The following is a 12060-nucleotide window of genomic DNA, read 5'->3' as shown; positions in this document are numbered from 1 at the left end:
TCAATGGGGGTTTTGTGTGTTTGTGTGTCTTTGTGTGTGGTTGGATCATATGTATAAAGAGAAAAACATTACAAATGCAACAAGTAACATTTCAGTTCAAAACTCAAATGTATGCAAGATAAGTATAGAGAACTTTGGGGCTTTTCATGGCATTCCGGTACAGCATTCCGACACCTCTCTAAAGAGATCACGTGTCTGGTGGCCCTGCCCACCTAATTTCCTCCAGCATGCAGGCCAAGGCATCAGGTTCTTTAGCCGTAGCAATGCTGAGCCTCCGTGTGAAACAGGAGCGGGGATTCTCTGCCAGTCAGCTGAAGCAACGCCCAGCAGGGAGAGCCCCCTTCTGGGCTGCTCGAGCAAGTGACACAGAAGGGGGCCCTTTAAACTTCAACTGACTGGCAGGGCTTCCCCGTCAGTCAGATGAAGCAGCACCCAGCAGGGAGAGCACCCTTCTGTGCTGCTCGAGTGAGTGACACGGAAGGGCCCCCTTTAAACCAGCTGACTGGCTGAAGTTTACTGCGGGCGGCTTGCTTCAGCTGGAAGGAAGTCCCTACCACCCAGCTGAAGCTGCAGGGGTTTAAAATTTAAAGACACCCTTTCTAGGGGCAGCTGCACCCTGTGTGATGATGTCATTTCCTGGAAGTGATGTCATCGTGCAGTTCCAGGTGCACTCGCATGCTTTGCGCTCGCTCATGGTGCCAGCACTGAGTTCCACAACCTCTTCTCACAGAAAAAAACACCCGGGTCATAGCAACAGAACTTGGTGATAAAGGGCTTTTCCTTGCTTTGCAATGTTGGGTTTAGCTGTACAATGTTAGCTTCATTGGATGCTGATTAGTATTCAACAAGGGACATCCTAAGAGTTCTGACTTAAAATATTCAAATTTCATGTTTAGCAAAGACATGAGTGTTCTACGGCTGTGCTCTAAATTGCCCGGATGGAGGGGGAACTGAGAGAGGACTTGCTATCACACAGCCTGTCTCAATGGTTCTAGTCCTGCCATAATACTGTGCATTTAATAACAATAGTCATCTAATTGGTTCTTGATCAAGAAGAAAGTGGCCCAGCATGTAGTCAAGGCACACATTTTTTTTCAGTGCAGTCCTATGCAGAACTACTCCAGTCTAAGCCTATTGATTTCAGTGGGCTTAGACTGCACAGGATTGCACTGTCAATCTCCTAGCTTCTGAAGCCACTGAATTTGTGCCCAGGGAGATGTGTCTCTAGAATGCTGGAGATCTGCATTTCTTTATAAATGTGATGCAAACTATACTATTATATGGTTTTTACAGTACAAAAGAATGGGAGAAACTAAAATGAATGAGAAATTAATGAAGAAGCTTGTTTGCTTTTCATTCATTCCCCCCCTCCCCACAATTGCTTTACATTGGCTATGCAAAGCAATGTTGTGGAGACATTTCACATAGAATACATTGGCTAGAACAGTATGTAGAGTTCACAGAAAGGTTACAGGGAGAGGGAGACCAAATGAGAGTAGCAGTAAATGCCGGGAAATCTCTATAGCAATGAAACACTTGAGCAATGGGAATATGATAGGATGTACACCTATTCAATTGCCTCTAAAACGGGCAGCCTTTGTTCTGCCTCTGTGAAATACGGCAGATCTGATGCCTTGACGGGCGTAATAAAATACCTGGACACTTCATAGCACTTGGCTGCAAAACACCAGAGTTACTAGTGGGAGAAAGGTTATTGTTGAATGTTATTAAAGGTGGCTCGGTCTTCATTGTGGGACATAAAAACAAATAGCAAAAGAACCCCAAATGAACTTATGAAAAAGGATGAGAAACACATGAAAAATGAAATTATTCGGATCTTTAAAGCAAAAACAAATGAAGAAAAATACAATGTGCTCTGTTGTGCACATGCATCTGGCATGTTTAAACTAGTCCTTAGAAATATATCCTCCAGCCTGATCAAGAGTTCTAGTGAACTCAAAAGCTTGCAAACTGTTTTAAGGTATTTTAGATGGTCCTCATAAAAGTTATTACATGGCTTTGCTTTGGACCTTACAAATAGTGAGTTGTGGATTTTTAACAAATGATTAAACAATTACTTGATAACGTCAGAATTTCTGCACAATTCTACAATGCGCAGAAGTCTCTCTCTGTGTGTTTCTCCCACTAGCAGACTCTACAAGGGAGATGCAGGCTACTGCAGCACCTACCGAGGAGATGTGTGTAGTGCTCTTCTGGCAAAGGATGCACTTGTTTTCTTCAACTCCTCCTATGGGGACCCAGAGGAGACCCAAGAACTGCTTGTCCGCACAGCATGGACGGAATTGAAAACAATGAGTCCTCTTTGCCGTCCTGCAGCTGAGTCCCTGTTGTGTCACTACATCTTCCAGGAGTGCAATCCTTCCAGGATTGGACCTGCTCCAAAACCTGTTTGCAGGTAATGCAAGTGAGCTTTCCTCTTTGATGAATGGCATGATGGGGATCTGTAGTGGGAGGGGGAATCAATGGAAATTGCCAATTTAATCTGGATCAAATTCACTGTATGCTGTGTTTGGGGAAAGCTGTAACTGAAATAAGCAAAGATATACCAAGTAATCATTGGACAGACTCTAGTTTGATTTGGAAAACTTGACTGGAATTCAACAAGAAGCCCAGAGTAACAAGATGATCAAAGGTCCATTGGATTGTATTTATTCCAATATTCCACCATAAAAATGATTTTTCATCACTATATTTTTTATGGCACAAGCTGTTTAGCAGTGGTTTCAAAAGCTGTTTGCCATTTGGCATGAGGGAGAGACCCCACTGTTTGCAAATGCATGAAACTAGTCGCAGTGTTCTTTTGGCTTCTGGCCACTGAATACTTGCATCTTTCTTATCATGCCTATAAGTATATTCACATGGGTCATTTTTAAAATGTTAATCCTTCCTAAATCCATTTTAAAGTAGGTTTGGTAGGTTTGCTTTGGAGGCAGCCACTAATGCTACCACCTGTTACTACAAATTAGAAATGTGGCATTGTGTTTTATTTATTGGGGTATTTATCTGGTAGTTCAAGGATGTGATCTCCAGGTGCAAAAAATAGATAGAGTATATAATACATTCTTTCCAGCTGACTCTTTTGTTCCTCACTAAGGCACAGGGGGAGAGAGAGAACAGTTGAACATTTTGTTAGGAAAGCGGTGTACCAGCAGTTATTGAACAAACACTGAATGTAACCTTTAGAAGCTAGCGCTGATCAATAACTACTACTTATCTACTGTGATTGCTCGTGCACATCAAAGCAGGAACACCTGTTTTGTGAAAATTCTGAGGCTTCATTGCCATGGGGTTTGCCTCTGATTGTTTCAACAGACTGAGTGACTCGTTTTCAGGGAAAGGATAGTTCCAGTATGCAAAATTGTTTAAATTCAAATCATAGTGTTTTCTGTTTTTGTGAAAGATTTAGGGACAGCCACTCTTAGGGCGTCTCAGTGGAAATGGCTTGATTTTTTTAACATCATACCGGAATTTCAGGAGAAGCCACTTCATGGCACAGGATAACAACAACCAGGGCTTTTTTTTCTGGGACAAGAGGTGGTGGAACTCAGTGGGTTGCCCTCAGAGAAAATGGTCACATGGCTGGTGGCCCTGCCCCCTGATCTCCAGACAGAGGGGAGTTTAGATTGGCAATCTAAACTCCCCTCTGTCTGGAGATCAGGAGGCAGGGCCACCAGCCGTGTGACCATTTTCAAGAGGTTCCGGAACTCCATTCCTTCCAGCTGAAAAAAAGCCCTGACAACAACAACATTTGATTTATATACCTTCAGGACAATTTAATGCCCACTCAGAGAGTTTTACAAAGTCTGTTATCATTATCCTCACAAAAACAATCACCCTGAGAGGTGGGTAGGGGCTGAGAGAGCTCCAGAGAGCTGTAACTAGCCCAAGGTCACCCAGTTGGCTTTAAGGGGAGGAATGGGGAATCAAATCTAGTTCTCCAGTTTAAAAAAAATAAATTTAAAAAAAAAATAAAAAAAAAATTAAAAAAAAAAAATCTAGTTCTCCAGATTAGAGTCCTGCGCTCTTAAACACTACACCAAACTGGCTCTCTGATCAATAGGATAGTCCTGTGGTGACATCACCTGTCCTATGGTGGAGTAAATGGAACCTAATCTGGTGTTGCCGTTTCTTCATTTGCTATGCAAAGGAGAGGGTGAGCAGCACTTGCTATAGACTTGTTGCTGTGAGAATTGTGTGGCATAAATCTCTGAAGAAAGTCCTGTGCAAAATGCAGAGTGGTGTGCTGGTTAGGAGGCTAGAGTACAACCAAGAAGACTGGTGAGAGCCAGGTTCAGCCCAAACTCTGCCATGAAGCTTCAGACAAACACATCATCCGAGCCTCATTGACTTTAGAAGGGGCTCAGCACCAAATATTTGCTCCAACACGGTTTTTTAACTGTACTGGTTTCCTCCCTCTCTTACTCACAGTATTGTTTGCCACTTGTTGCTCTCCCGTTTGTTTTCAAGCTATTCCCTTGTTTTTTTCAGTCCCTGTTGCAAAAAAAAATACTGTGTAAGAGAACGGGGAAAGTATGCAGTTAGGAAATCATGCTGGAGTAAAAACTCTGTGGAAAAGCCAGGGTTGTTGTGATGATAAAATGGAAGGAGGTGGCCGTGTAACCTGCCTTGAGCCTCTTGGAGGTTAGACTAGGGTAATAATCTGATAAACAAACAAGCCTAAATGAAATGGATTTTTTTTTGTTTAAACCAAAAGTACACAAAACTATGTGGGCATGGCTGCCACACCAGTTTAATTTCAACAAAGCAAGTAATGTTTTAAATATATATACAATGCAGGCATTTAGCACTTGTTGCATGGAAGTTATTCCCATTGAAATCCAAAGCAGAAGAACAGGATGGTGGAAGTGAATGGAATTGACATCACCTGATAGGCTCATGTGATGGGGACTAGCCCATGTCATGTGACTCATCATTTTTAGCCTGGCTTCATAATCCTGCTGGGTCATAGCCAGGGCTTTTTTTTCTGGGAAAAGAGGTGGTGGAACTCAGTGGGTTGCCCTCGGAGAAAATGGTCACATGGCTGGTGGCCCCGCCCCCTGATCTCCAGACAGAGGGGAGTTGAGATTGCCCTCCGTGCCGCCGAGCGGCGCAGAGGGCAATCTACACTCCCCTCTGTCTGGAGATCAGGGGGCAGGGCCACCAGCCATGTGACCATTTTCAAGAGGTTCCGGAACTCCGTTCCACCATGTTCCTGCTGAAAAAAAGCCCTGGTCATAGCAGTGGCAGTGAGAAGTTGCATCTGGCCCCTCCTTGTGAACCATTGCTCTTCTTCATGAAGAGGGCAGCCCAGGCACAAAAGAGCACCCATGAAGAGGCGGCGATCCCTGCTATGCTAACACCAAAACGGCACATCAGCCATTGCTTTTATCACAAGGGCAGTGGTCCAGACATGCATGTGGCTACCACTTCCTGCCCTTCTCTGCAGATCTGGACTGACTCCTCTTCAGTCCAAGCAGCAATGAAGAGGGTGGGCAAAGGCTTGCGTGTAGTCTCCTTCAATGTTGCTGCCAGCCAGTGGCAAGCTGAGTCCCAGCAGCCCTGGCAGGTGTTGACTGGATATATGCTGGTGGCCTCCAGCTTTCCGGAGTGGTGGTCCGTGGGAAGTTGCCTGGAAAATTAAATGGCCAATCCACCTCTGTAGATGCTTGTGCTGTAAAAGAGTAGTATAAGGATTGGTAATTCTGCTGATTTCATGCCCTTTGATGACCTCTTTGTTTGCAGTTAGTTGTTAATGTGTGTATTGCCGTCACTTCATTGACTACGCATTCCGCTGTTCTTTGTAAAACAATGTAGAGAGCATTGCCTTGCTGTAAAGGATCTCTACTGCTTTAAGGAATGGCTTTTGATGGAAGAAAATGCCCGCAAAGGGATCTACAAACCAGGACTGATGCTACTTACCCTGCCAGAGTGCAACAGACTTCCCAGCATACACCAAGACCCAGAGGCTTGCACCAAGATCCCACATTTTAGTAAGTGGTTCAATAAGTTCTCCATGATCTGACCCAGTAACAATGTGATATGATCTTTGAATGGGTTTATGCTAAAGCTGCAAGCCATAAACCCTGCAAGGTTGCCAAATGTCAACCTGAAAAGTGCTTGCCTAGAATTTTAAAAGCTAGGGAGACCGTTGTTTCCACTTTTACTTCTCACCATACAGACAAATTCTGCCCACAATGGAAAAATCTACTTCTTCAGTACATACATAGCTCACTTTATTGGACAGAGTAAACCATAGTATTTTTATTTTTTTATTTTTTGCATTTTTATTAAATATCAACTATTTAAAAATTGTCGAAGGCTTTCATGGCCGGAGAACCGTGACAAGCACCAATCCATATGCAAAAGCACCTCCTCAGGATGCAGTGAAGCCTCCCTCCATTAGCATTCCACACCCTGGGAAACTCTTACAGGATGACTCAGCCCAAACCCACCTTCCTGAGTAGATATAAATTACCTGCCAACATCTTCTCCACACTGTGACATTGAGAGATCTCTGTCTTTTGGTGCTACACCTCTGAAGATGCCAGTCACAGCTGCTGGCAAAACATCAGGAACTACAATGCCAAGACCATGGCTATACAGCCCGGAAAATCCACAACAACCATATTTAAAAATTACTCCTAGAAAAAGAAACTTACCATTACAATGCCACCCCTGTGTTAAATACACAGTCAATATCGGTACATATACTTCTAATTGGTTAAACAGTGATTTCCACAATAGTTCCAGAACTTTCAAACCTCTGCCTTTCTGAAGGGCAGTTAAATTTACCATAGAAAATAATTCCATAATCTTCTCGAACCATAAACATATCTTAAATGAATTATTTTGCTACCAAGGCCTGGCAAAAACTATGCATGCCGCTGTAATAAAATTTAATAAGATAACATGAGCATTTCATGGAATCATAGGAACATAATTCAACAACATTGTTTCTAGAGCTAAAGAGATACTGAAACCATAAGCTATTTTGAGCTTCTCAATTATCAGCGCTCAATAGCTTTTTACACAGGGGCACTGCTGCCACATATGGAGAAAATATGCATTTGGATGACCACTGTATTAATTGTTTCTTATAACAACAACAACAACAACAACAACAGTAACAGAAAACATTTGATTTATATACCGCCCTTCAGGACAACTTAATGTCACACTCAGAGTGGTTTACCAAGTGTATTATTATCCTCACAACAATCACCCTGTGAGGTAGGTGGAGCTGAGAGAGCTCTGAGAGAGCAGTGACTGACGCACGGTTACCCAGCTGGCTTCAAGCGGAGGAGTGGGGAATCAAACCCAGTTCTCCAGATTAGAGGTCTTAAGCACTACACCAAATTTAAAGCACAAATCTGCTTAAACTCAGATTCTCAAACAGGCTAAGAAAATCGTAGGAACTATAGGTGTGCTGAAATTTCAGGTTTTTAAATTCTGAGTAGTCAGTTCAATGGATTTTGTAGAGGTTTTCACATCCAAGGCTGTGTTCTGATTCAGGGCTGGCGCACCCATTGAGGCCAGGTAGGCGGTGGCCTCAGGCACGGGGTGCCGGAGGGAGCGCCGGAGAAGGCACAGGGGGCGGGACTGCGTGCCACAGAGCTGCAGCCTCCTATCCCTCCCGCCCCGCGCTGCCGCTGCCACCAGCACACGCCCCGGGCCGGGTGCAGCAGCCGTGGGCAGGCACTGAGAGATCTGTCTTTTGGTGCTACACCTCTGAAGATGCCAGCCACAGCTGCTGGCGAAACGTCAGGAACTACAATGCCAAGACCACGGCAATACAGCCCGGAAAACCCACAACAACCATCGTTCTCCGGCCGTGAAAGCCTTCGACAATACATCATTCTCAGACACTCTCTGTGCCCTGGGCTTAATACAGTGCATATATTAATACAACTTAGTTGGCTCCTCTAATCTACACAAAGCCATACAACTGTGTTACTCCCCTGTTTTGTGCCTCTCTCCGAGGTTGTTCTGTTCTAGGCCTCCAAAGTCCATTTGTGGCATGTCTAGATATGGGGCCGGACTAGCCCTGTTTCTGTGTGCAAAGTAAGGTTGTTATATGGAATTCTCTTAATTCCTCCTTGCCAAATTTCTCCTTAAATCCAGCAATCTGTTTCTATTCCTCTTTTTAGGAATTTGAGTCAGTTTTGATTTGAGGAAGATTAGATTTAGAAATCAGCAGACATGCTTTCCAGGGACAGAGATTAGCATTATCTCCAGTAAATTTCTCTCATCAGCTGTTGTTAAAGGCACATCTACAGCAGGTAGTTGAAACATCGATAAGCCTCTGATCACAACATATTTAAAGCTGCATATCTTCAGCTTTTCTGAATATATATATTCAGTATATATTCAGTATATCTGAATAACGTATTTCCTTTTTCTTCTTCAGATCTTAAAAAGGAAGATATAACCAGTAAGTAGTCACCTCTTGAATTTGTATCATATTTTCTAGGTTGAGATGTAGACTTGCTTCAGAGGTTGTAGATGAGATCTTTGGGGAGGATTTTTAAAAGGGTGATAAATAGTTATGTTGAAGTTTCTAATTAGTATTGCATAGGTTGGAAGATACATTTGTTTAGCTTGTGATGCTTGCATGCATTCTGAGTTTAATGTCATTTCTTTGAAAAGTTCTGAATGCATGTCCCTCTTGAGCTTCAACTAAATATGTACGACCGGATTTGAACTAAAGAGGTAATGGTCGGATTTCCTTGGTAATGCAAGTGCAACCCACTTCCCCCTGTGATATCCGCCCATTCACACTTCATTTGCAAAAGGATGCCAAAAAATCCTGGAGAAAGGAGGCTGATTTTTACAGATGGACCACTTTTTAGTAACAATTAAGTGTCGTCAAGTTGCAACCAACTCATGGTGACCCCTCATGGAGTTTTTAAGGCAAGTGATAAGCAGAGGTGGTTTGCCATTGCTTCCCCCTGGACTTCTTTGGTGGCCTCCAATCTATTTTTTAGGATTCATGAAATGCAGCCCCCCCAATATCAGACCAGTACTAGAAATCATGAGGTGAAACTCTGATGAGGTAAGGTACACCTTACTGCTGCTTAGCAGTGAAACAGCGTGTTATGGCTATTGCACAGATATAAATCCCCAAACATAATAGAGCAGCCAGCCATAAAGATTTATAGAAATTAAAATCCAAGGCTGGGTGATTCTGATTAGACATGGCCATGAATGGGGGAAAAAAACCCGAACACCCTGTTGGTCGTTCGGTGCCATCCACGAACAACGAACATGGACGAACATGAACTGTTTCGGACATGTTTGTTGTTTGTTGTTTCTGGAGGCCAGAACCCCACCCCACCCCAAAGCTCCCTCTTAGTCCCCCCTCCCCTCAAACCCACTTACATAGCCCTTTAAAGATCCCTTCAAACTATCAGCTGGCAGGTGGCAGGGGGGATTCCCCCCTGCCACCTGCCAGCTGATAGTTTAAAGGACCTTTTCCTGCCACATGCAAGGGGCAGGGCCCTTTAAACACCCCACAAACGGACCTTCCCAATGTCCAATACCCACCAAATTTGCAGGGGACATAGTCCTTACTGTCCTCTGAAGACCCCCCCCCCCAAGTTTCAGAGAGATTGTACCCCAGGAAAGGCATGATCCACGGGTCTCCCCATTGGCTGCCATTTTCTCTTCACAGTGGCAAAAACGGGACTCTCTGCTGGAAGTACTTGGCTACCTGAGGAGCCCTGTTTTCCTCGAAGTTAGCCCAATACATAACAGATAGGTTTCCTCTTCCTCTTCTGGACATCTGGACTACAGTAGGGACAGGGCAGGAGAGCCCTATTAAAGCTCCAAAGCAGTGCAGCCTAGGGTTTTTTCAAGGTGGAATGGTGCTGTGAGTGAAGCCTGACCTCCAACAGGGCTAAAAGAACTCTTGGAGCACCACCGTTTTCCCAGCAAGCAGTCCTGCAAAGGAGGTTATGCTAAGATTCTTCTGACCTTTTGAAAACTGTGAGCTTCCTGGCAGAAGGTCCTTCTCCCATATGGTTCTTGAGAGACTGATAATGTAAAATTTTAGCCTATCATTATTGTGTTTTCATCACAGAAGGGCAGACCAGCCAATGGAGCATGTTCTCTTGTTTTACCATTCTATATGCTTTTATTTTTCTTCAGCAACTTGCTACAAAGGCAATGGGCTAACCTACCAAGGCTCGGTCAATGTCACAGCTTCCGGCATTCCTTGTCAGAAGTGGAGCGAGCAGGTAAAGAGGCACTCCCCCCCCCCCCCCCCGGAGAAGTGGTTGGGTGTAAAATACGCTTGTAAATAGACACTTGCCTGAGAGACAGTTACTTCCAAGCAGGAAAGTACAAACGCTTTTGTAAATTGGAAGAGTTGCATTTTTTCATCCTTTCAAGTCATTAGTGTGCCATAAATGGCTGATGTTGGATAATGCACTTTCAATGCACTTTATCAATTGGTGGATTTTTTGTTCCGCACATGAAAAAATCCGTTCCAAATGATCTATAAAGAGGATTGGAAGTGCATTATCCAACATGTGCGGAATCAGCCAATGATTAACACAGATCACAGGTAGGCAAATTATTAAAATATTTATGAATGAGTAACATCATTAAAATTTTCCGTTTAAAGTGATAGTCATACAACATCTTGCTATAACACAATTTACAGAAAGTTAAGAGAACTAAAATAGTAAGTTATATTTCCTTATTGTTAAAGGAGAAAGCACATAAGGGAAGAATAAAGGACCGTGCCATAGCTCACTGGTAAAACATGTACTTTGCATACATTAGGTCCCAGTTTCAGTCCCTGGAATAATAACAATAATAATAACAACATTTGATGTATATACCACCCTTCAGGACAACTTAATGCCCACTCAGAGCAGTTTACAAAGTATGTCATTATTATCCCCACAACAAAACACCCTGTGAGGTGGGTGAGGCTGAGAGAGCTCCAGAGAGCTGTGACTAGCCCAAGGTCACCCAGCTGGCTTCAAGTGGAGGAGTGGGGAATCAAACCCGGTTCTCCAGATTAGAGTCCCGCGCTCTTAACTACTACATCAAACTGGCTCTCAAGTTAAAACCATCTCCAGTATCAGGGCTGGGAAATTACCTTTGCCTGAAAATTTAGAGAACTACCTTGGGTCACAGTGACCAATACTAAGCAAGATGGGCCAGTTGTCTATCTCAGTCAAAGGCTGACTATGTAATTAAATGAGTTCAACATGAAGTATGGTGGACCATTGTCTATTCTATCCTTGATTATTATTGTTATTTCCTTCCAAAACAGAACAGCTCTTTAGAACAAGAACACCCATGCATGCTTGACCCCACTTCCCACAAATATTATTCCATGTGAAATAATTCCTCTTAACCAGTGTCTTGATCGTTGATACATTATTTTGAAATATATTTACTGTGATTACTTGCTATAATATATATAATTGCATGCATAAAGATATATTTTCAGACATCTGTGATTAATCAAGAAAGATATGCGCAAATATATTTTTGTATAAGAAATAAAACATTCCAGAGCAATATTAGTAGGCATTAAAGCAAGTAAGTCAAAAGGGGTCTAATGAAGAGGCTTACTGGATATAGAAAGTGAAAATCCAAGGGTGGTAAATGGAAGATCCTAGATCTTACAAGGTATAAACATTAATAGCTTTTCCATCAGTGGAATGAATCTTGGCTGCATACCGCTCCCTCTGCAGCCCACTGATCTCCATGAAATGCTGCTCTTGGGGGAAAAGACAGTCCTGAAGAACAACATGAGGGGGATCTACAGCAAGAAGGAGAAATGAATGGAAATTACTAAATTATTAATAATTAATAACTGCGCTTATATACCACTCTTCTAGACAGATTAGTGCCCCACTCAGAGCAGTGAACGAGGTCAGTGTTACTATTATCCCCATGATACAGCTGAGGAGCTGGGGCTGAGAGGAGAGGCTTACCCAAGGCCACTTAGTGAATTCACGGCAGTAGTGGAATCCGAACCAGTAGAGTGCTAATTTACAACCTGACCACTAGGCTACAGCA

The 12060-nt window shown here is 43.2% G+C and overlaps 1 protein-coding gene across 1 annotated transcript in view; it reads left to right on the top strand.

Annotated features, from left to right (window-relative positions):
- MUSK (muscle associated receptor tyrosine kinase) overlaps window positions 1–12060 on the top strand; it is a 65727-nt gene that overhangs the window by 34745 nt on the left and 18922 nt on the right. Inside the window, exons 9-12 of the mRNA XM_054986862.1 lie at window positions 2150–2416; window positions 5836–6011; window positions 8429–8452; window positions 10168–10256. Coding sequence (XP_054842837.1) covers window positions 2150–2416; window positions 5836–6011; window positions 8429–8452; window positions 10168–10256 — 556 coding nt within the window. The remainder of the gene's footprint in view (window positions 1–2149; window positions 2417–5835; window positions 6012–8428; window positions 8453–10167; window positions 10257–12060) is intronic.

This window comes from Eublepharis macularius, chromosome 8 (genome assembly GCF_028583425.1).
Source record: "Eublepharis macularius isolate TG4126 chromosome 8, MPM_Emac_v1.0, whole genome shotgun sequence".
Lineage (NCBI taxonomy): Eukaryota > Metazoa > Chordata > Lepidosauria > Squamata > Eublepharidae > Eublepharis > Eublepharis macularius.
This window is presented reverse-complemented; position numbering and strand designations above follow the sequence as displayed.